The sequence below is a fragment of the Pyrus communis genome, chromosome 10 (genome assembly GCF_041283825.1).
Source record: "Pyrus communis isolate YQ-2024b chromosome 10, ASM4128382v1, whole genome shotgun sequence".
In the NCBI taxonomy this organism is placed as follows: domain Eukaryota; kingdom Viridiplantae; phylum Streptophyta; class Magnoliopsida; order Rosales; family Rosaceae; genus Pyrus; species Pyrus communis.
Window position 1 is genome coordinate 25,126,445 of NC_142574.1, and position 25,428 is coordinate 25,151,872.

General features: G+C 35.6%; 3 protein-coding genes across 5 annotated transcripts; 1 reads left to right on the forward strand and 2 right to left on the reverse strand.

Annotated features, from left to right (window-relative positions):
* Positions 1 to 8,149: 8,149 nt before the first annotated feature.
* Positions 8,150 to 13,122, reverse strand: LOC137730297 (uncharacterized). The gene is made up of 11 exons (XM_068469363.2): positions 12,834 to 13,122; positions 11,588 to 11,649; positions 11,005 to 11,165; positions 10,483 to 10,541; positions 10,326 to 10,349; positions 9,770 to 9,852; positions 9,586 to 9,650; positions 9,340 to 9,389; positions 8,987 to 9,088; positions 8,537 to 8,596; positions 8,150 to 8,428 (listed from the first exon to the last, which is right to left on the reverse strand). Exons 1-11 carry the CDS (start codon positions 12,834 to 12,836, stop codon positions 8,321 to 8,323), a joined length of 777 nt encoding a protein of 258 aa, XP_068325464.1. The 5' UTR covers positions 12,837 to 13,122; the 3' UTR covers positions 8,150 to 8,320.
* Positions 13,123 to 13,447: 325 nt separating this feature from the next.
* LOC137729271 (uncharacterized) lies at positions 13,448 to 15,083 on the reverse strand. The gene is made up of 7 exons (XM_088678108.1): positions 14,841 to 15,083; positions 14,684 to 14,767; positions 14,248 to 14,378; positions 14,037 to 14,134; positions 13,760 to 13,848; positions 13,549 to 13,661; positions 13,448 to 13,481 (listed from the first exon to the last, which is right to left on the reverse strand). The coding sequence occupies exons 1-7, from the start codon at positions 15,081 to 15,083 to the stop codon at positions 13,448 to 13,450; spliced, it is 792 nt and encodes a 263-aa protein (XP_088534234.1).
* Positions 15,084 to 15,347: 264 nt separating this feature from the next.
* Positions 15,348 to 18,746, forward strand: LOC137729272 (uncharacterized). Of its 3 annotated transcripts, none has more exons than XM_068468144.2 (10): positions 15,348 to 15,445; positions 16,491 to 16,533; positions 16,632 to 16,751; positions 16,851 to 16,918; positions 17,241 to 17,349; positions 17,437 to 17,505; positions 17,618 to 17,675; positions 17,908 to 18,143; positions 18,222 to 18,273; positions 18,405 to 18,746. In XM_068468144.2, exons 2-10 carry the CDS (start codon positions 16,531 to 16,533, stop codon positions 18,470 to 18,472), a joined length of 783 nt encoding a protein of 260 aa, XP_068324245.2. In that variant the 5' UTR covers positions 15,348 to 15,445; positions 16,491 to 16,530; the 3' UTR covers positions 18,473 to 18,746. The 3 variants fall into 3 exon arrangements, with proteins under 3 accessions (XP_068324245.2, XP_088534874.1, XP_088534875.1); XM_088678748.1 differs by having other exon boundaries at positions 15,357 to 15,445; positions 16,443 to 16,533; XM_088678749.1 differs by having other exon boundaries at positions 15,357 to 15,445; positions 16,471 to 16,533.
* Positions 18,747 to 25,428: the final 6,682 nt, after the last annotated feature.

Below are 25,428 nucleotides of genomic sequence, written 5' to 3' on the forward strand. Positions count from 1 at the left end.
GGGAGAGAATGAGCATAGTTACCGGAAGCTAGAAGGATGATGAGCAACAAAACAAGCACAAAGAACTTCCCCGCCAATGTCGCCATAACCTTTCTCTCTCGTGCGTTTCTCAATTGCCTTATAGCTTCGACTCTCTCTTTCCAGCACTATATGGATATGTATGGGTTTGCAGACACATCTTAGACTCCTGGGCTTTTTATAATATGGATTTTCAGGATTTTATCAAGGAAAACAACGTGATTATTTAAAAATTGTAACACCAGTGTGGTAATCCAGTGTACATAGTACTTGGTGAACTTCAATTTTCTGTTAATTTTCCTCATTTATCATGATCTATACAACTTCAATTTTCTGTTTTATTTCCAAGTTTATAGTGCGAAAATTTCAATTCTGTGAATTTCTTTCCTAATTTATAATGTGAATATGAGAATATGAAAATAGAACGGTCCATAAATGATATTCGTAAGAATTAGAGACGAACTGATACTTCGAAATCATGTTCTGTTTTTTTTTAGGCTTATTATATTAACATCCTACAAATTGTTAAATAAACCCCACATTTGATTTTTCAATTAAAAATTATCTTAATACACTTCACATACTTCTTCATAATACCATCACACCCCACATTCTCAATATATACCTTACATTTTCTACATGCGCCCCATATTTTCTACACACCTCATTTCTCAAATCTTATAAAGCATTTAATTTGGACAAAAAATGTCGACTGGAATTTTGACAAAAGATGCTACCTTTAAAGCATATGTGGGTCGTTTTCAATTCCACCATTAAAACCCATGTTGTTTGTTTTTAACATGTGGTGGTAATTTTAGGTATTTAATTCTTCATATAATTCATGTGATCCCTAAAAGATGAATACAAACATAAAAGCTTGAATAACGCAGCAAAAGCAAGATTAAATAATTATCGAAGTCGTCAAATCACTAAAACAATAAAAAATATGAAGTCTTACCTCATGTGAAGCTTCCAAAACATCGATTTCGTGTTTCATTCGTCAAAAATAATTTTTCTCAATTAACATGTTTGTAATCTCATTAGTTAGAGTTTTGTTCAACAACGAAGGGTCGGAGGGTTTTGATAGTTGAAGAAGATAAATAATACATTAAAAGTGATTTGAGGTGTATTTAAATTTTTTATTTTTTTTTAAAACATTATAAGGTCAAAATTGCCATTGTATAGTAGGGTAAATAAGTCATTTAATATTAAATTTTAATGTGGAGGTGCATTCAACATTATGTAGAGTGCTAATATAAAAAGCCTTTTTTATCCTAATTTAGAATGGGACAGCTTGAATTTTCTGTTTTCTTCCCTAATTTACAATGAGAAAGCTTTAATTTTCTGTTTTCTTCCCTAATTTACAATGGAACAACTTCAATTTTCTGTTTTCTTTCCTAATTTACAATGAGACAACTTTCCTACAGAAATAAAAACACAATAAAAAAAAAAAAAAAACCTCGGCAGAGGGTTTAGTATGCATTAATCCCCAAACAAAACACCGTTTAGAAATAAATCCCAATTATTATTCTGTTTATTTGTAAGCCCCCAATTTTTGTTGTCATTTAATAATGTGATTCACAGTTCTGTTTCAGATTTTTTGGTTGGGTAGTTTACTTAAGGATTTAACCACATAGGTATATATATATATATATATATATATATATATATATATATATATATTTTTTTTTAATAACAAAAAAAACAGTAGCGGTCTTATATATTTAAAAAAAAAAAATAGAGATGATTTCCACGCGGGTGATGATAGACCCACTCCATTGTCCTATTTCTACGCTCACATTATAATTTCACCCACTATAAAAATTAAAATATTATTTCTCCACCCACCATTATTCCTAAAATAACCTCTAATGTCTAATTTTTAAACAATAATGTTAATATGTTTAAAAAATAAAATAAAATAAAAAAATAAAAAAAATAAAAAATAAAAAAAACTTCATGCTTCCGTAATTGCCACTACCCTAGCCGCATCAGAACCTCCTCCCACCCCCATCATAAACCAAAACATTTGACACCTGCTTGGCGGCATCTCCTTTGGAAAGAGAGAGAAACCAAAGGGAAAGGAAGAAAGAAGCACATGGGGAGTTTTCCAATACAAAGGCAGATTGCTCCAAATCGATTTATTCCAACTAGAATTGGGTATTCTTTGATTTTAAAATCTGGGTTGTCGTCGTTGTTCGTTTATGAGGAAAAGGAGGAGAGGATGGAGGTGGTAGTATCAGAATTGGAAGGGAGAGGGGGGTGGTGTTTGTTGCTAGGGAGGGTAAATTGGAGATTTGATAGCCGTCGGTCCATCGTGGATGATTTGGGAGGATGATGAATTTATGTTTAGTTTTGTTAGGTTTTTTTTTTTTTTTTTTTTTTTCTTTGTTCTGTTTTAGTTTATTTAATTAAAGTTATAAAAAATTTATAAATGTGGATTTAAAAGTCTTTTACTAAAAGGATAATTATGTGATTAACATTTTAATTAAAAGCTAGGTGGGAAAATAAGACAATAGGATGTTTTTAGTAGCACTCTTTCCACACGCCCCTTTAAGAAATAGTACAATTTTAAGGGTATTAACCATATAGCTAGGTATTGGTCTTACTCCAAATGGGGTTTCTCTAAAACTAGTTTTTCTTCTCTCCTAAGTCTCTTTAATATTTCTTCTAAGATTATTCTTAAAAATTGGTCAATTTTAAGGGCTGTAATTTTTCTAACCGAAGGTAATATCTATGTTCTTTTGTTTTTGAATGATGTGTTTTGGTTAATATTCTCGTTGTGTATCATAAACTTTTATCCAAGTGTGATAACACCAAAGGAAAATTAGACCTCAAAAAGATTATGATTGTGCGTCGGCTATAGCTTAATTATATATAAAAAAAGTCACTTACAGTAATAATTTCATTGATTGATGATACGAAAATCTCATACATCTTATTTCATGATACACATATATAATGTACCTTAAAAAGTTCACTAGCTCAATTATTTAATCATAATTAACTTAAACAAGGTTCACTAGCTCAATTATTTAATCATAATTAACTTAAAATAATGCTATCATCACCACACTAATTGCAGTATCTTGCAATTTGCATGGTAATTTTATTTAGGAATTATTTTAGGTAGGGCAAGGCCTGTCGCACACACGGAGGAACGCGGAGCATTTGCCGCCCTCATAACCCTGATTTATGCATTTCCTATTACAGATGCGGGTCTTGATGCAAAAGCCAATAAGTTTATGGTCCGTGCAATCCCCAATTTGAACAGCTTTCGTGATCCTCATTTCTTCTTGTCCAACAGCTTCGGTGTTCTTCACTGTCTCATCAGCATGTCAATAACACAAATGATGCATAAAAGATTATCCTTGCGAAAGTAGCCATGCCCTTCTTTCTTCAGTATTTTTCAGTTGCCTTACAGCTACAACTCTCTCTTATTCCAACACTGTATAGTATGGTTTCGTAGAGACATCCTAAGACCCTAGTGTTTATAGTATGAATTTTCAGGGTTTGATCAAGCAAACAAAGTCATCTACAGTACTGTGCTAGTCTGTTTTTTATTTTTATATTTTTACAATGGGACAACCTCCATTTGCTGTTTTCTTTCCCTAATTTATATTGGGAAAACTTCAATCTTCTGTTTTCTTGCCTAATTTACAATGGGGACAGCTTTAATTTTTTTTTTTTTCTTTCCTAATTTACAATGAGACAACTTTAATTTTCTGTTTTATTCCTTAATTTGGTTACTCTGAGGTATGGTCAATATCATAGCCACTGATATCAAAGCTAGTATCAGTTCATCTCTAATTCTTATCGATATCATTTATCGTTCACCAAAAAAAATGACTTACCTTGGACTTCCTTTTAGTATACTAAACTTGCTCGAAATTTATCAAAATAATATTGTTATGTGGAAAAATTAGATAGGATTATGTCAACGCATTTTGGCTAACTCTTTTAACCTTTGTAGTTTAGTCTCATGGGCAGTTTAGTGCATTATTATCATCTTCCTTCTCACAGCAATAGCATGTGCATGTAACACTGATTGAAGGAAATATCTCATACATAACAGTTCTCGCAATAGTTGAGTCTCTTTTCTCATTTTTTTGTCGTAGGTATTACAATAATTTAGGGGACGTTTCAAATCGGGGACTTATGAGTGAAAACTCAACACTTTATTCATTAGGATATTGGACCACATGCAAAACATGTAAAAAAAAGAAAGAAAAAAAAGTAGGTATATATAGACTATAGTATCATCATACACCACAAGTATAATGTCCAACATGGTGCAGAAATTGATCTCGCCACCTTATATCTTCAAGTTGATATCACACTGGGACGCCACCACGCATAGCCCCCAATAGCTAGCAAAAGTGTTGCTTCCGAATTTAAAATCGTATAAAACATGTAAAAAGTTATAAATATATAAAAGATAGCAATACTATATATATATATATGTGTGTGTGTGTGTGTGGAAGTCTACTTATAATCCTATTTACAATAAGGAACAAAAATTAGAAAATAATTGTCCTCTCAATCAAAACCCATCACTATATTGCTGGAGAGATTCTTTCTGGAAACCATGACATAGTTTCGAGAGATTTACTCATCAAATATGTGTTTGTCATGGGTTCAAAAAGTACACCATTCGTCTATTAAGAACTTGCCACATGATGGTATGGTGACATGAGTATCTCTTATGTCAGTTGTCTTTGTGTGTATAGTGAAAGTAAGGACTTGAAGCATGACGAAAATTTCTTTTTACAATCACAAATTTTCCTGGTGACCATATTCAGGCTTCAGCAATGTAATAATTCCCAAAAAGAGCTTATAAGAGGTGACGTTATTATGGGAGCATATAGAAGCAAAGTTTCACATGAATACAATCAAAACGTTTGACATATAAGTAATGAATGATTTCCTTCTTGGGAGGGTTTTGGGAAAGGATGTACCCAGTACCTCTCCCCATTTCTCTCTACTACATGTAACCATTGTGTTCGCGTTTTAGTGCTTAACGGGTGCTGGCATAGTACTTCTCTGAAGAGATGACTGTCTTCGAAGATTATGCAATTATCGATAAAATCCCCAACTATAGGATGAATAGCAAATATCTCAATAAATTTTCTAGGTTACGATATACTGTCACGTTTATAGCCTTGCATACATCATTAAAAATCAAACTTACTTAAAAGTGATTTTTTTTTTTTTTTTTTTTTTTTTCCCAGTTTACAATTCTGCAGAAATTTCAGCACTGAAAGAGTTATTCTGTATGTACCTGCCACATGAGGATTTCACATTTACGGAATTTCCTCGCTTCGCATTTTTGAATACTAATCTGAATAATAAATGGAAGTATCGAACTCACAATTCGATTGCTACTTACAGTTCTTGTAAGCTTGGCAAGCTAGCCAATTTGTTATTCTCTATATGCCTTCAAAATCGGCAACAAATAAAAGAAATGCAACACTGAAGAAAAAATATGTTCTCTGAATTCAAGTATGTAAATTCGGAGCAAAATTTGAAGAGCTTACAAAGATGATAAGGTTAGTAATGTGAATATGCCCACATAAAACAAGTATGTGGCTAAGGATGGAGGATGAAAGCATAGATGTCAATATTATATGGCTCAAATACGTAGAGGTCTAGTTTTTACTATTTTGGAGTGTAAGCTTAATTTCTACATGCATTAAAAGAGATTTCGGGTGGAAATCTCTCTATATATAGAGGTATGTTTATATCGTACCGGTAGTACAAAGTGATGAAAAACAGAAAGTACCAATTATGTTTTCATCATCTCTCCTTCTCTATGTTCATTTCTCTTGCTTGACTTCAATGAAGAAAATAAACATAGTGTTTTGTTACTCCCTGTTCACTCAAAGGTTCTCACTCTTTTTCCCTATTTATAACAATTTGGTAGTAATAGCCGACAGTGGTAATAGTGCTGGTCACAATGGCATTGGTAGCAATGGTGGTTGGAATTGTGGTAGTAGTGAAGGTAACAGGGTGGAGATGGCAGAGGTGGTGGTGGCCGTGGTGAGGTAATGGGGTTGAGAATGTGGTGATGGTGGTGAAAGGTGCATGGGGTAGGAGTGGGTGATGGTGGTGGATAATATGGTGGTGGTGGAGTCAGTGGTGGAGGCAGAGGTGCATGCGGTGGTGGTCATGGTAAGATAGTGGTGGTGGAGCGGTGAGACGGTGGAGGTGGTGTTGGCATGGTTGTGAAGGTGATGGCGGTGGAGGTGGTGGTGTCAAAGATGGTAGTGGTGGTTGTTCTGGTGGTCGTAATGGCGATAGTGGCGATAGTTTATGGTAGCTGTGACACATACATGATTATATCTTTTATTAAAACTCTAACTTCGTTTTATAATGTATCTTTAATTTAAGATTATTTTGAAAAATATTCTTGAAAAATAAGGGAATCATCAATTTGATGTTTTACAGGACACAGGCCATTGTTTTCTGCATTTTTCATTTTCTAAGTTTATTTTCACAAAATAGTCTGCCAAACATAGTTTCACCCATTTTTGTATATACAAAATTGTTTTATAAAAAGGAAATCTTATTTGGACCCATCTAACCTCTTTCTACACTCAACTTACTCTCTTCACCCATATTGTTTTTTATTAAAGAATTAATCTCTCTTTAAACCCAAATTTATTACCTAAACCACTCTCTCAAAACTAATTCAAAATGTAAAGTTATCTTTGCACCCATTCCCTTTACAGAATAATATCTCTAATTGAATGTTTTTATTCAAAGATGCATCCTTTGCCCCTCTATAATTGCATATGCCGTATAGGACTGGCATTTCCATGGTTGCTTTTTTTCTTTTTGCTACCAAACCCATCCATAGACTTGAATTTGCCACATAATGCAATGAAAGCTCTAGTTCAATCCGTCACTTTGCCGGAAACATTTGTCCTTGATGCTTTGAATTTGGATGGAGGCATGTTCGTTGAGGGGTAATATTATCATTAATTCCTTTTCATTCATCTTTCTGTTCTACTTCTAAATGAATGTATGATGCAAATAACCTTGTTTCCTCAGGGCCTATGATAATCATCACGCAAGTCAGGAAGACATCACACTACCAAGTTGTAGAAGTTAATTGTTGTTTGGAATTCTCATCTTTATTATTTGTCTTTATCTGCACCAAGAATCAAGTTATATGTCTTTTAGGTACTAATCAAAAGTCCTTACAAGGTGTTTTGGGGCACAGAGAGACACATGCAGAGAAAAACAAATACAATATAATATAAAAAGTATGAAATTTAATCCAAAGAAGAAGCAAACGAACAAAATATCCATAAATCGTGTCATACCTTAATTGGAGGATTCAAAACTTCAAAATCACCATTCATCAGTAGAAAAGCTTGTTTTTCTCTATTAGAGCTATTAGGGTTTTAGTCGGAAAGAACGTAGGATAAACAAAGGATAATGCTAGGGTTTAATTATAGTGTGTGGATTTATTGATAACTTTGAGTTTTATTATTTATTTTATTTTGTACTTAATAGTAATTATGCAATAGCGTAAAATAGACAATTAACATTTAAAATTTAAGTTAGGTGTAGAAAAAAGTTACAATGGTTAAATAAAATTTCCCTTCATAAAACGTTAACGAACGGACCCTTAAACTCTTTGACGTTTGTCAATGAATTAGGAGTTTCTTTGTGAGAGGGTAAATAAATGAACAAGATTTGAGGAAAAAGAGAGGACCCAGCACTAAAATAAGGAAGGCAGATAATGTATAATTAGAAGTTGCCGTTTGTAAACAATATCCGGATGGCCTTTTGTGGTACTTTTCATTCTTTTGGTTCTCATACCTCTTTCGTGAGAGAGATTTTCTCTTGCAATCAATGCATAGTCTCTGGGACATCACTCATTTAACGAACCATGTGCTCAAAAAAATGAACGCTCAGTCAATAAAAACTCACCAAGTGATGTGTTTTGATCGCATAAGAGAGTATCTCCTTTTCGTTAGATATAAATTTCATTTTTGTTTAGACAGAAAGTAAGCGCCAGATGCTGGCTTCACTTACTCAGATATTGTACTAGATATTCCACGAAACAAAGAGGCAAAAATTGTACCAGATAATATACATTCCAGACCAACGATCTAACCGATTGTAAAGTGTAAAAATCATATATTTTAGAGCTCGAGGTTTTGATCGTCTTGTTTTGAAGACGAACCGAGTTCAATTACAAGGCAGTACTCCTCAATCACAGTAATAAGCTGAGATAAACTTCTAATTCACCAAAAAGCAGTCCTAATCAGTTTTGGCTCCATTCAGGTAATTAACCCTTTTGGATTGCTCCGTTCTCCTTCAAGTACTCGACAAATTCGTCAATAAGATATGGCCAGGCACCTTCCGCGTCATAGTTTGACAGTGACGGATCCACGGCCTACAAACGGAATATCAAGTTAACCAATGAAATAAAAAGAAAAGAAATGGGTGGCATTGTTCCTTTTTTTCGTTTTTTTGTTTGTTACATAGACGATTGATATAGTACCGTTGCAAACTCCAATAGTTGAGACCATGTGTCCCTCGAAATGGCCTTGTTATGCCGAGCCTGAAATGATGGAATCAAGAACAGAAAATATATTAACAGGAACGAATCAAGAAAATAATAACCTAGAATACAAGAAATTATGATACCGTGGCAGTATGGGAGACCACAATATTTTTGCTGGTAATTTTGTATTTCTCGCAATCAATTTGGGATGTATAATGCCATTTCAACAAATCAACACAAACATACTTTCTAAAAATATAACAGGCGTGACAAGGATTTCGTAAAAGAACGATGTAGGAATACAGGTAACAACATGAGGCCTCCATTTTGCAGAGAAACTGTAACATTTATCAAAACTCCTTGGCAATGATTCCTATCCGATAATATAAATGATTACAACAAGCCCACCGTAGCTACTTTCAACAAATGATAAACTCTGTAACTTACCGGTAAGAACTGACACCAATGTTCAACATACGGCCACTGCTTTTCAGCAAACACTAATTGCCACATTCCAATAGCAGTATCCAATGCCAAAGATTTCTGACCCTGAAATGAAAATGAAGCAAGATACGCGTATATGATTATGAACACGGAATATAATCGCGCGTGCACACGCAAATTAATACCAGAATTTATATAAGATACTGTATCAGATATAATTTTTTTTGTTTTGTTCATGAATCGTAATACATGTCAAGGAACTCATTTCTAGTTTTATCTATCAAATTTGAGAAATAAGCACTGTCTAGAATACAACAAATAAAATTCTTCATGCGCTAAAAAGTAAAAACACATACCTTTTCCTTTGCCCAGTCAAAAGCAAAATTATATATCTCTCGAAACTTTTCTGGAAAATAAAAAGAAGATCATGTCAGCAATGAAAAGGTACTCTCGCAAAAATTTTCGTCACACCAATATGTTTTCAGTACAGTCAAGCTATTTGAACAAATATATGTTTACATTTCTTCCACAAAAAACCAAAAAAATGATATACAAATAAATTTTTAATTACTTAACTAAAACAATAATCACATTTCACTTACGTTCATCTTTCAGCTCGGATCTCATAAATGGTATCTTTTCACGGAACTTGTCCAAAGAATCTATCCTGCCATCAGATAACACAAACTTCTGTTTATTGAATTTCTCACATGGTTATAGACTATGTACCTATTATAATTTGAGGTTTAGAAGAATATAACAAACATCAAAACCCCTTGTACCTACCCTAGTGGTTCTAATCCCTCTACGAACTCCTCTTTGGAAAATTCACACATGGTAGCTGCCTTCATGTGCCAGGAAACAACTAACTGCATCAACAGCCCATTGTACCAAAAATAACCAGCCAAGTCACAAGGTTAAGTTGAAAAAGTGTAGGCAAATAAAAAACAAAAGTTAACCAATCAAATTGGAAACATACTTCATTACCTGCATCGCAATTTCATTTTTATGTAGTTCAAAGTAAATTTCACCAATGTCCCAAAATTTTAGCCCGCTACACATTAGTCTCCAAACTTGAAAATGTAACATTTAATCCCCTAGAAATCTAAGTTAGACTCTGCCCATACATGTGAAAGGCCCCAGCCAGAAAATCACTATATCTATATGAAATTTTGTCAGAATTTCTGTTGAATTTTCAAGCAAGAAGGTTCTTTAGCTCAAATAGACAGGACTTCGTAGAGTTGAATTTTTACATTGCCTAAACATTAATTTGGCGGACTTGAAAGGAACTTTGTAGGCATGCACATCTTAACCATAACAAGGTTTATTCGAATATACCTACCATGACTATATCTTGAGGATCCACCTGTCAAATCATGAAACCTCGCATGTCAGTCAAAATAAAAGAACAAGAAAACGAAAGAAAAAAATCATAAGAAACAAACAACAATATTAAAGACAAATGATTGAGACAGTTAATATCTGCACCAAACACTTACCTGAAGATCGTTGCAAAGGAGGCTGATACCATCAACAAGTATCATATCAGCATCTGGATCTGAGAAAAAAGAATTATTCTACTAGTGAAAAGAAAATTCCGCTAACCATATAAACTTAGGTTGAAAATTACCAAAAAAACAAGAAGAAGAAAGAAACATTTGATGGGCCATTGATTTTAGGTACAATGCTATCACAGTATCACTTATTACAAACGAGAAATTTATCACTAATCCTCAAGTACATCAGTATGAACCAATCCAGTATCCTGAATATGTATATTTGAGTAAGATATAGCTGATGAAGAAGCTTGAAGAGAAAAAAAACCCATCGCGTTCACAACTAAAGTATTAGGATTCCAACCAAATTCATCCATATCTATTACAAACTTGATGACACCGCATGCTTGTGAATTTATAAACTGATTTACATCTCTGTCTTTTCAATTTCCTACGAATGTGAACAAAAGATATACATTAGTGTCTAAGATTGAGGACAAGAGTGAATGGAAGGGTAAAGCTTGCCTTTATATGTATTGTATAATTCCTCCAGTTGTCTAGAATTGGTATTAGAATCAGTATTAGAATCAGTCTCTGCTTGCAGCTGGGGCTGAGTGTAGAAGATATCAAACGCTCCTTCAAGATGCCAATCACTCTCCTTCAGAACCTGCAGAGCCACTTTTTCACTGCATATGATGGGAAGTTAGACCACTGAATCCAAGAATCACACAAAAACTGCTCAAGAGTAAGGGTAGAAAAAGATACGATACATGCCTACCAGTCTAATTCAAAGCACATATGTGTGTGCACAGACCAATTAAACCAATTCAACTTCAAAAGATACATAAACAAGCTGACGATTAAAACTGCTCAATTCAACCAAATCTAACACAACACAAACACGTGTCCCTTAGAAAGGCAAAAATTATTTGAAGTTATAACATTCCTCATGATCAATTCAACATGCAATGTCAACTGGTTTTAAATGGTGCTCTAAATATCAATGCATGACATGCATAAGCTAGCAAAACCACTGAGCAAAACTGCCATGGATTCAAAGACGTGAAATGAAGAAAAACAGAAAAGTTGCGTATGATTATCGGATTACCTCGCTCCAGTTATCATGATGAACTGCTGGAGCTTATCGCGTTGGCCTTTACCCAACTTGTTCTGTCAAAAAGAGAAGCCAAGGTGAAGCGGAGAGAGAGAGTACAAACCAAATTATGCATGCATATTGATTCAGGTATACGCAAGTGTATGCGCGCGCAAACAAATGAACGCATATGATTAGCATAACATCAACATCCACGAACTAATTTCTGCAAAAATGTAACTAAAATGTGGGTGATCTTATAAGACAATGAAAAGTGGGGTAATGGGCTCTATTTTGTGTTACCAATACTAAATGTTACTTTTTTCGTCAAGAAAACCCCAAATATAACCAAATTTTCTTCAAATTCACATCAAAGGTTTTCCCTGCCATAAATTTAATTTTGCATCAATTTTCTTCATAACCTAAGAAACCATGTTTTGATCCCACCTCGGCTACACTAGAAAATTTTAATTATGCATCAATTTTCTTCAAAACCTAACAAATGGTGTAGTGGTACTTAAGTCATTGGGGTCCTCCCACCTATTAGGCTAGTCTCTTGGGTTGGACTCTTCCCTTGTGCTTGAGTCCTAACATTGGTATCAAAGCCTAGGCTCCCAACGCTACAGAGGGGGCGACCTGGAAAAGGGCACCTTAACAGGATGACCAAAGGGTGCCCCGCCGTTAAGAGTGAAAGCCACCAAAGTAAGGGTCGTCAACCAAAGGGTATGCCACCGTTAAGTGTGAAAGCCATCAGAGTAAGGGCCGCCATAGGCGTCAGGTCTTCCAAAGGGTGGTGTGATGTTATGATCCACATCGGCTACACAAAAAATGATGTAGTGATACTTAAGTCCTTCGGGTCCTCCCACCTATTAGGCTAGTCTTTTGGGTTTGGCTCGAGTCCCAACAAACCAACAGCCTTTTTAAGTGATCTCGCTACCCAAAAAGCCCGAAAAATCTGTAACCAGTGTACGTTCTCGAATTCTAATTACACATCTTTTAATCCCTTTTATCAGCTTTCCCAGCTTCTCAAAACATGAAAAATCGAAATTTTGCATGACATGAGTGAAAAAGTTGCTATAATTTGCAGAACTAGTCACATCCAGAACAAATCATGATAAAGTGAAACAGTAAAGAAAAGTTAAAGTAATCCTAGAGAAGCGAGAGAGTGATCAGGAACAATGAGCATAAATGAAAATGAACCAATCAGAATCGAAGAAATTTAACAATTTAAAAATAGAGCTGAAAAATGGACAGTGCGCACCATCTTTGAGGTGGACGATGATGAAAACGCAAACCTTGAACTGCTCCTGGAAAGAGAAAAATAGGGCTTTGCTCAGTTTCTGTGTAAATACGTACACAGAGAAATACAGAAGAAGAATCTGTCTGTATCTCTCTCAATGGGGTCGGGCTTTCTGGGTTCCTTGCATATTGTGTTTCCAATTGGTTTTTATTTCTGTTTTTCCTTTTTTTTTTTTTTTTTTTCTTTAATTGCTTTTTTCCGAGGCCACGGTCAGCGACTGTTAAATGCGTGTGGATTTACCGTGAGGGCCGCGTGTTTAATGTCCCGTAAGAGATTATAAATGTGTGACACAACTATTTTTAACATTCGTTTGACCGCTAAATATGTTTGAAATTTATTATGAAAACTGTGTGTAAACGGTTGATAATCGAGCATGAATTGGCCGTCAAATGTACGTGAGGTCCACTACAAGAGTCACGTATATTCACGGTTCATAATCGTTCATAAAAATGTGGGATGGATAATTTTTAACTTTCATCGACCATTAGATGCGAATGAAATTATTTGGTGAAAGCTTAGTACTACCAAACGGTTCATAATTAGTAAGCTTCTGTCGGACGCTATGCCCTACCCGGCTACAACCCTTCAACACTCAGTGCAGGAGCAGGACTGCATTATTTTTGGAAAAAAAAAAAAGAAAGAGAGGAAACAATGTCTGCGTAAACTATCCATGTACAAAGGAACAATATGTGGTTTGCAAGAGGCTTCACCGTTAGCAGAGCTACTATTGGCCAGCTGAATCCTCAATTGTTGACAATCATGTTCATGACCAGACCGAGAATGCTTGACCTACAAACAACAAATAAATATTTCGCAATCTTTAAAGATGGCTGTTGCTACTTGAAAGGGGAAAAAAGATACTGCAAAAACCCAAAAAATCCAATTACCCAATGTTTCTCTGAGCAATAAAGTGCTTTTCTGCAACCGGTACAGCGTTTACTCCCCTTCCAGGTACCACACCAATTACAGAGTGCAGCTAGAACAATCAAAGGGCAAAGATCATCAAATGACCCCTTAAATTGGCAGAACGTATAAAAGACGTCAAATTGCATTACCGAAGGAGCATAAATATACATAAACAAGGTTGAACATGCTTAAACAATCTAGCACTAATTCATAAGCAAAAGCTAGCAACTGTAAATGCTAAGTGAAACAAGATGCTACCTCCAGCCATAAGAGGGTCATCCGTACTATCCTTCTTCGGAGGCTTACTTGAGTAGAAAGGATTATCACAGGGTAATTGGCAGCGGAAAGCCTTCACGCTACAAAAAAAAAAAAAAAAAAAAAAAAAAAAAAAAAAAAAAAACAAAAAATCACATAATCAGAAACAAAGACTACAAATCCTTTGGCATAGACATGATTGGGAGAACAATACCTTCTAAAGGGCTTGTCCCGCTGGCATTTCCATTGTTCACGTTGATCACGACGAAGACACGCCATTGACGTACACAAAAACACAAACAATGTTCGGTGAAATGCAGATTCTTTCTCCTCTGGCGCATATACCTAGCCACCCAACAAACACAAAGACCAAATATCGCCAATTGTCAACTTTTATTACTTGAAAATGGCATAAAAAGCACCACCGCCAAGCAAACAAGGCTTCCTGCTTCGCAAAAGTCAAGGGAACTTGTACGTATGCTGCTTTACTCTTGCTTTGCTTGCAAAGAGGCTTGTTTCACGATTCGAACCCGTGACCATTTGATTACATGTCACAAAGGAGCAACCTTTCTATTACGCCAACTCGCTCTCTACTTGAAAAAGGCATAATAAAGACATAATCTGATCAATGAAATTCAAGCATCCCTCACCTGAAGCACAAATTGCAAAGGTTCACCGCATATGTCGCAACAGCAAGATCTTCCGGACGGCAAGTTTTCTGGATCCAGCCAAGCCTATATGACAAGCCAAAACATCAGAAAAGTCCGACTAGTATGTAAATTGAAATTGAAGGGTTTAATGGCATACGGGAACGCCTCCAGCCTTGGAAGGAAAGAAATGGCGAAGAAGAGAGCGTGATTTCTTAGGCTTTTTTACAAAACCTAAAATCACAGAGTTTCTTGCTTCTTCGTCTTCCTCTTCTTCGTCATCGTCATCCATAGCAACATCTGGCTCTTTCTGTTCTTCTTCTTCGTCGCTGTCATCGTCCAGTGATGTGATTCTAAGGCCTTTAAACTCTTCCGTACCGTCACCCTTCACACTGCCTGCCATTTCCCCTCACAATTTAAGTAGGGTGGCGTTTGCAGCGGAGCTGGTGATGTCAGCTGGGCTTACGGCGGATGAGCTGCCGTGACGGTTGAAGACGAGTGGAAGGAGATAGGGGTTACGGGCTCGGTTTACGGCGGGTGAGCTGGGCTTTCTTTTCTCAATTTTCTCTCTCTTACTGGACACGTGGCTTCTTCTGATTCATCTTTCAGATGCGCACCATGTTCTTCGCACAGTCTATCGCAACAAACAAACCCATATACGATATACCCTAAACCCTCCCATCAGTTCACCGCCTTCTTCCTGTTGGCTTTTCATCTCCTCCTTCCGTCTTCTTCCTAGGCCCTAGGGTTTACTGAAACTCACAGGTATGAACTTTGACTCCAACTGGTTCTTCATATGGCGTTTTTTAATTCCATATTTTTTCTTGAAATTATTTTGTTTATTACTCACCTCCTGTTGATTTATTGTCAAATTATTTTCAGAAATAAAAGAGGTGAAATATGTGATTGCGTATTTTGGCTAAACGTGGGTGAAAGGAAAGAGTAAATTTGAATATGTATTTCTGCATTTCTAATATATGTGAAGATATATTTCAATTTATGGGGTGAATTTAAAGCTCGAGTCTTGAGATTTTGAAGTTGCAATGCTGTCAGTGCAGAGTAGAAGTTTCTGATGTTTGTAACTTTTTTGTAACTTTGTATGATGTTTTGGAGTTGTGATTTGTCCTCCGTTTCGATAAGCACTACCAGAATTCTGCTCATAGGATATGATTGTATACGCAGAAATGTGATTTTACCTTCGACTTAAAAAAATGTGATTAGTTTTGTGGATTGAAACCGTGTGAATTTAGGTTGCATGTTAGACAAAGGGGTGAGAGGGAGATTCGGAGAAGCTCTTTATTTGGGTTTCTATAATAAAGTGAAAAAAGGGTGATATGCGGCGTATGGTAATGTGTTTATAGGGTATACTAGTGCTAATATGTAAAAAAAGGAAGCTATTTTTTATAGAACTATGGGATCCGAGGCTAGAGCTGCTTAATTGCAAAACACTTAACCCACACATTAGAAACCCTAGCCACAGATAACTCACAGAGTTCCTTTCAAAGTCCTTCCTCCTCATCAACCCTCTCTCAAACCACTTACAGCCGCATCTCCTCCTCTCAGCCTATCCTAACTCTTGTCTCTCAAGTCTTCCACTAGTTTGAAAGTTAAATGACAGAAATTTTGTTTTGAACGTGGTTGGTGTTGGATGATATCACAGGATAGGAAGTAAGCTAGGTCAAGGAAAATTCTTTTTGTTACTGTTTGATAGTTAACCATTTTAGCTTCAATTAAATTTATGTTTGTGATTATGGTTTTATAGATTTGTCCTGAGGCTTACTGTGTGACAGTTTTGCTCTTTGTGTGACAGTTTCTGACAACAAACAGGGAGTGACAAATTTTTAGTAGCTATGGTTTGTTCTCCATCTCTCTTTGCTGTTTTTCTTTTAAGCGTTCATAATGTTTAGGACACATTTAATATTGTCTGGCAATGGTTTTTTGTGAAATTCAGCCGCAGGGAGATTACATAGACCTTCACAGGAAGCGGTATGGGTACCGACCTGACCACTTCGAGCGAAAGCGCAAGAAGGAGGCTCGTCTTGTCCATAAGCGTTCTGAGACTGCTCAGAAGGTCAATTCCAATCCTTTTCCTTTATTTTTCGTGGAAAGTGACAATCAAATTGGAACTTTAAGCTTATTTTGTTCATTTGGAATGCTTGTATTAGAACAGGCTCTGGGTATCAAGGGTAAGATGTTTGCTAAGAAGCGCTATGCTGAAAAGGCTCTCATGAAGAAAACGTGAGTTCTCTAGTGTCTTTTTCCCAGTAGATTGAGATGTACCTTACAGCACTTAAACTACATTTATATGATGTGCTTCTAACAGTTCGTTTCATTTTGCACTTGTCATGACTATTAATTTGCTGTTGCATAAACACATAGACATAGTTACATTCATATTTAAACTGCATAAGCTGCACTTTACATGACCTTATTTGTGGCTTTTTATATTGTTTAGTGGCTACTGTCTTTATCTTGATACCTCATTGTATCTTTTGTTTGTTATGCTACTGACGATTTACATATATGTAAAGTAAAATTTATGTTTTGTGAATGCCCACAGGTTGATTATGCATGAGGAGTCATCAACTAGGCGCAAGGTGGATGATGATGTTCATGAAGGCTCTATTCCCGCATATCTGATCGATCGTGTCAATACAACACGTGCAAAAGTATGGATTTCCAGCTATTAATAGATATTTTTTTTAAAAAGGAAGATATTTGTTCATGTTTCTTATCTGACGTTATGCTGGAAATAGATTCTGAACAACACCATTAAGCAAAAGCGGAAGGAGAAAGCTGGGAAATGGGATGTCCCACTGCCCAAGGTAAGAGCACATGCCACGCTCTTTCTTTTTTTCTCTGTTTTTCTGTGCGACTCGTTTTTTGTTGTATGCTAATCATTGATATAATGTTCTAACTGTTTTATATCTTCTCTAGGTGAGGCCTGTGGCTGAAGATGAGATGTTCAAAATTCTTAGATCTGGAAAACGCAAGAGTAAGTATCTCCAACTTCTTCCTCTCTACTTCCATAGCAATCAAAGTGTGCTGTTGGTTCATTTATTGTCTAAATTTATCGTTTATAATGATTTTCGGCCTAAATGTGTTCATGCTAAAGTTCGTATAACATGACATTGAGGATAATTGAAAGTTTGAAACTGATGCCAGTATTTTCATGTGAATGTATTACTTAGTCCTCTGTTGCTTATTTACTCGATTCTTTTTTGTAGCCAAGCAATGGAAGAGGATGGTCGCAAAAGCTACATTTGTGGGACCTGGTTTCACGAGGAAACCTCCTAAGTATGAGCGATTTATCCGTCCCAGTGGGTTGCGATTCACCAAAGCTCACGTGACACACCCTGAACTTAAAGCCACTTTTAACCTTGAGATCATTGGTGTGAAGAAGAATCCTAATGGTCAAATGTATACATCTCTTGGTGTCTTGACCAAGGGAACCATCATTGAGGTAAATCTTTCATTATGTGATCATTTATAATGCCAATCCCTTGGTGTTTTACCTATCTACTTATTTTGTGGATATCAGGTGAATGTCAGTGAACTGGGTCTAGTCACACCTGCTGGGAAAGTTGTGTGGGGTGAGTTCAACCTTTTTTGTGGTGGTCGGCATTTTAGCTGATGCCATCTCATTTAGCTTTGCCATCACACTCTTTTATAGTTTAGATTCTGACTTGTTTCTGCATTTATCTGTTCTTTGTGGTTGATGCAGGGAAGTATGCTCAGGTGACGAATAATCCAGAGAACGACGGGTGTGTTAATGCAGTTCTGCTCGTTTAAGAGGATCACTTGATGAACATCAGTAAATTGTGGTAAACTGATGTCGTATCGTTTAGTGGACCACGAAATTTTGGGGTGTTGTTGTGGCTTGTTCAGAATAGTTGTTTATTTCCAAATTAGTATCAACGGAGAAGTTTTTTCCTACTGACCTGGAAGCCTGAATGTATTTTGGTTGAGTACTCTACAAAAGCAGGCTTGCAATTGTTTGTCATTTCTTGGTACTTTGGTAGCACAATTTGTACTGATCAGTCTAGTAAAATTATGTACAACTCAATAGCATCACTCAGATATGCATGAAAATTAATGTTCGGGTCGAGCGTTAATGCTCGATAAAGGGGTGAATCTGCTAAGACACGTTAAAAACGGATCATGTTCGTGTTATATCGTGAAATTCACTGGTGATTCGTTAAGAAATTCAACATATATTTCACGCGGAATAAACTCTACATATAAAATATTTCTTTCCACAGGCGAGACTAACACTTGTCTGTAAAGAGGGAAACGGATCAACACGGAGACTAGACTAACACATGTCTATAAAGAGAAAAATGATCAAAACGACGGTTTGATTCAACACGTGTCTTTGGAGAGGAAAACGGATCAAAACTACAGTTTGATACAAGCAGTAAGCATTTCTTTTTTGTTTTGTATTCTTTCAAATTTGTCATCCCAATTACGGTAGCAGAATTTCATAAGTTGATACATAATTTTGTTTTCCCAACCCATGAAATCATCCTAAATTCAGCATACGATCAAACTTCAAATTTACAACGAAGGTGAAGATTCATTTCGTTTCAAGCCGATTTACAAAAGCTCAACCCACAACAACTATACTCTCTGTACTTCTCTTCGCAACGTTGAAAGATGCCACCGAAGCACCGAGCATCACTAAACTAAGATTGAACACTCACTTAAGCAAACTAATATCGACGGAGTGGAACAAGCTAGCTTGCATGCGAGGAGATGCTTCCAAATTCAAAAGTGAGACACCGACCGACGCATTGACGCATAATATATTCCTGCATGATTGAATGTTTACCAAAAGGATCATCGGCCAACTTTTCCACCCAAAATCATCACGAGATGATTCAGTTGTTGAAGATGGATTTCAAGCTCGTATTCTATACAATACATTCTAGGTTCTATTTCTAGCATTGGTGAATTACACGATAGTGAAGATGTTAAAATGCCTCCGTAAATTTTTCTGACTCTCAAAAAGATAAACTACTGTGATAAAGTCACATGCTAATCCTTTTTTAAAATTAAAAAGAATGATCCTTTTTTAAAATTAAAAAGAATGCTTTTCCCACCCAATACCAGCAAATTACCTAAAACGATATAAAGTTCGAAGCATTACATTTATTTACGAATAATATATTGTTTGAGTAAAAACTTCATATTTGTCGAGGTTTGTCGCACCCCACGACCAAGTCGTACTTTTTCCCAAAGTGGAACAATATAATTAGTATTTATTAATTTAATTTGTTTTTAATTGCAAGGATTCCACTAATATCCCACCAATCCTCTTCTTTTCTGATTTTTCCTAGGAGAGGATTAGAATTTCGCATCCCATTGAAGGTACACGCATTATTTTTATTTATTTTAAACAAAAGACATTATTTACATTAATAGAAGAGTTGTGCTAAGCTGGGTTAGCAATAATATGGTTTAAATTCATATTTGGCGAGAATCGAACCTAAAACCTTTTACTTACAAATGAAGAAATATAACACTAAACTGTAGTACCAAGTGGCTATTTTTGTATTATTGTGTCACCGTGCAATTATTAAAATTTATTTTCCCTCTTGTTAAATTTTTTTTAAGATGCTTTAGATATTAACTACGTACAGCACTGTAGCCAGCTATCCAATATTGCAAAAGCAAAGCAAAACCATATAAGTTATCTTGAGAATTACAAACTGTTATAAAAGGGTTAAATTTTGAGGAATAACCTTTTTAATGGTAGGTGCAAGGTAGATGTAAAATGCCACACTAAAACTATAGCACAAGCAGATAACAAATAAAAGCAGAGAAAATAGATGATGTTACTGATATTTTTCTCTCGTTCACTTCTTCTTTTCTTTCCTTGTAACTTAAAAACATGCGGAGTGCTCTATTTATAGAGCAACTCCAAACTGATGCAGTTAATGCATCTTAAAATTTATGAAACTTCGTCTGACTATACAATCTCTTTCACTTTGCATGGGCATTGAAAACTTTGCCCATGCAGAAGCCTTTCACAAATGAAACTGTGGGCATTCATTGCTCATGAGATTTTTCAACACTCCCCCTTGGATGCCCACAAATATCAACATGAGTTGCCTCGTTAAAATCTTGCTTGGAAAAACCCAGTGAGAAAAAACCATAGCGAAAGAAAAAGAGTACAATTTTTCCTGGATCGTTGAGAAGAAACCAATCGTTGGACTGCTAAAAAGCAACCCACTGTTGCCCGATCCTCAACAGAGGCTGAATACCGTTCTTTAGCTCATACTGCAGCTGAACTTACTTGGATCTGCAAGGTGTTTTCTGATATTCATCTTTCTCTGTCTAAAGTTCCTGTCATTTGGTGTGATAATATATATGCGATCTCTCTTGCTTCCAATCCTGTTTTCCATGCTCGGACAAAGCATGTTGAGGTAGATTATCATTATATTCGGGAACTTGTCTTGGCTCGATTGGTTAAGGTTCTCTATGTTTGTAGCCATGATCAACTTGCTGACTTACACACCAAGTCTCTATCCAAGCACAGGTTCTGTTTTCTTCGATCCAAGCTTCCTCTTGGCACATTTCATGCACCAAGTCTCAGCTTGAGGGGGTGTAAAGAGTCTAACAGTAGTAGCTGTATAGCTGGAGTCAGTTAGACAAGGGCAGTGTGTAATTAGTTGTAAATGTTAGGGTTATTTTTACTCTTGTATTGGTATCTATATATATATTGTTGTAAATGCATTATTGTAAGTTAAATGAAATAAGAAGATATTTTTCTACCTCTCTGAGTTCCTTACAAGCTAAGATTCTACAATTTATTCGTAATACAACGTTTGTATCTGTATGTTTCGATTTGTTAACTAGGTTATGGTGTTCTGGACAGACCTATTTAATGTTTATTATTTGTTGCATCAAAATCATCTCAATGCTTAATGGAATTTGATAGAATCCACAAGTAACAAATTTTTAGTCTAATTCTATTAATCAAAAGAGAATGACAACTGATTTAGTGACTCTGTGTTTTGATTTGACTATTATTATTGGATAACTGTTCTCACTCAAATTAGATTTCAATTATAATTTCTCTATATGTTTATAATATTGATAAAAATGGATATTATAGTGTGGCTGGTATTTTAAACTTTTTCCCTACGCCATTTTTAATTTTTTAAAATTTGTATTTCGTTTGTATAGATTCAATGGAAGACGAAAGTCCAACTCCACTTGATCGATTGGTGGCATATAAAAAGGTTGTTAGAATTAAAGTACGTGTTTGTAGGATACCGAAGTATCCAGGCATGGACGACAGATTTACAGGCCTGCACTATATATTGGTTGATGAAAAGGTTTGTGATAATTTTTTTATCAAATTACTTTAGACAATTGATCTTCTATGTTAAGAATGAATTATTTGCTTTAAAGCACATAATATAATTTTTATACTCTTTGTACTAAACATTGTGTACAGTTTATTTCTAAACTCTTTATTCTCCAATTTTATGTTGTCAAATCATACATTTGTTTTGGCGTTTACTCTGTGTACTGCACATTTTTTTTACGTGTATTCATCTCCTTTGAACTGTTAGTTACAGTTGTTTATTTACTATTGCTATTTACTATCCTTGTTGTTGTTTAATATTTATCATCTACGCATAATTTCTTGTTATTTCAACTATAAAAGTTAGAACAATTTGCTTATCCACAGTGTTCTCAATGCTTTTTTTTTCTTTTTCTTTTTTCTTTATCTCTTTTATTGTTAAGCAACAAGCTATCGAAACATCTTTTAACAAAATGGACTATGAAATGATAGTTCCAAAGATTGAAGAGGATGCTTGCTATGAAATCTTGAATTTCCCTACTAACAAGGCAAAGGCTCGGCATAGAGTTGTTCCACATGACACCCACATCGTATTCACTTCCAAGACAATTTTTAAGAAGTTGGCAAGTGTCTTTCTGCCTATTCCACGACATAAATTTTTCTTGCAAGAATATAACAGATTGTATCCTCGGTTAAACATGCTTGAGATCTTGACAGGTAATCATATACATAAATAAGTATATTAATATGTGTTAGTGCTTATTTTATTCCAACGTTTTCCTATGAACTTACCAATTTGGCTCTTTTTTTTTTTTTTTTTTTTTTTTTTCAAATTTGAAGATGTTATTGGCCCCCTGATTGCAGTGCAGCCTTTAGAACCAATACAGATCAATTAGAGATTTGATCACAAATGTAATTTGATTATACAAAACATCAAGTCATTTCTTGTCCATAATAAAATTTAGAAGTTTTTTACCTTCAATTCCATCTCAGGTGACGAATAATCCAAAGAACGACGGGTGTGTTAATGCAGTTCTGCTCGTTTAAGAGGATCACTTGATGAACATCAGTGAATTGTGGTAAACTGATGTCGTATCGTTTAGTGGACCACGAAATTTTGGAGTGTTGAGTGCATGTTGTGGCTTGTTCAGAATAGTTGTTTATTTCCAAATTAGTATCAACCGAGAAGTTTTTTCCAACTGACCTGGATGCCTGAATGTATTTTGGTTGAGTACACTACAAAAACAGGCTTGCAATTATTTGTCATTTCTTGGTACTTTGGTAGCACAATTTGTACTGATTAGTCTAGTAAAATTATGTACATCTCAATAGCATCACTCAGATATGCATGAAAATTAATGTTCGGGTCGAGCGTTAATGCTCGATAAGGAGTGAATTTGCTAAGACACGTTAAAAACTGATCATGTTCGTGTTATATCGTGAAATTCACTAGTGATTTGTTAAGAAATCCAACATAAATTTCACGCGGAATAAACTCTACATAGAATATATTTCTTTCCACATGCGAGACTAACACGTGTCTATAAAGAGGAAAACGGATCAAAACGGAGACTAACACGTGTTTGTACAGAGGAAAACGATCAAAACGGCAATTTGATTCAACACGTCTCTAAAGAGGAAAACAGATCAAAACTCGGTTTGATTCAAGCAGTAAGCAATTCTTTTTTCTTTTGTATTCTTTTAAATTTGGCATCCCAATTACAGTAGCAGAATTTCATAAGTTGATACATAATTTTGTTTTCCCAACCCATGAAATCATCCTAAAATTCAGCATACGATCAAACTTCAAATTTACAACGAGGTGTCGATTCATTTCGTTTGAAGCCCGGTTTACAAAAGCTCAATCCACAACAACTACACTCTCCGTACTTCTCTTCGCAACGTTGAAAGATGACGTTGAAAGATGTCACCAAAGCACCGAGCGTCACTAAAATAAGATTGAACGCTCACTTAAGCAAACTAATATCGACGGAGTGGACCAAGCTAGCTTGCATGCGAGGAGATGCGACTTACAAATTCAAAAGTGAGACACCGACCGACGCATTGACGCATAATATATTCCTGCATGATTGAATGTTTACCAAAAGGATCATCGGCCAACTTTTCCACCCAAAATCATCACGGGGTGATCCAGTAGTTGAAGATGAATTTCAGACTCATATTCTACAAAGCACATTTTAGGTTCGATTTCTAGCATTAGTAAATAATAGTGAAGATGTTGAAATACCTTCGTAAGTCCTGGCTCTCAAAAAGGTAGACTATCATGACGAAACCACCGACTGATCTTTTTTAAAAAATTAAAAAGAATGCTTTTCCCATCCAGTACCAACAGATTATATATTGTTTGAGTAAAAACTTCATATTTGTCGAGGTTTGTCGCACCCCCCCGACCATGTCCTACTTTTTCCCAAAGTGGAACATGATAATTAGTATTTATTGATTTAATTTGTTTTTAATTGCAAGGATTCCACTAATATCCCACCAATCCTCTTCCTCTCCGATTTTTCCTAGGAGAGGATTAGAATTTCGCATCCCATTGAAGGTACACGCATTATCTTTTTGTATTATTTATTTTTGGGTAAAGTACAAAAAACTTTTTCAACTATTAGTATCACGACACTTTCATACCTCATCTTTTAAAATTGTCAATGTCATACCTTATCTTACGAATTTGTGTTAATGTTATACCTTCCGTTAGCTAGGCGTAAATTTCTCAGTTAAATGTTAATGTGGCTTGGTTGGGGACCCATTTTTTATTAAAAATTGTTAAAAACTAAAAAAAAAAATCATTTAATATTTTTTAAATATTAAAATTAAAAAAAAGTTTAAAAATAAAAAGTAAAAAATAAATAAAAACCAACCTCAGTTCGTCCCCTTCCCCCCCCCTTCTCTCTCTTCTCCTTATCTTCATCTTCTTCCCCCTTCCTGCAACTGCAACCCAGAAAAAAGAAGAGCAAAAAAAAAAAAAAAAAAAAACCAATTTGTCTTCCCCGCTCCCCACCCCCTCTTCTCCCCGCACCCACTCTCCGCACCCAACCTCCCCACTTTCGCACCCACCTTCTGACCCAAATCCCATTAAGGTGGAATCGGGAAACCTTCGCTAGGCCGATTCCGAAGGTTAAGAACCTGGGCACGGAGAAAATGGGGGGGGGGGGAATGGGTGTGGACGGAAGAGGGTAGGTGTGGGGGGAACAGACGAACTGGGTTTTTTTTTTTTTTCCTTCTCTCTCTTCTTCTTGTTTTTGTTCTGCAAGTTGGGTGGGGTAGGGGGAGAGGACGGACTAGGTTTCCTTTTTTTTTTTTTATTATTATTATTCCTTCTTCTTCTTCCTCCTTCAGGTTGGGTTGGGGTTTTTTTTTTCTTTTTTTTTTTCTTCTTCTTCTTCCTCCTCCTTTCTGGGTTGCAAGGGGT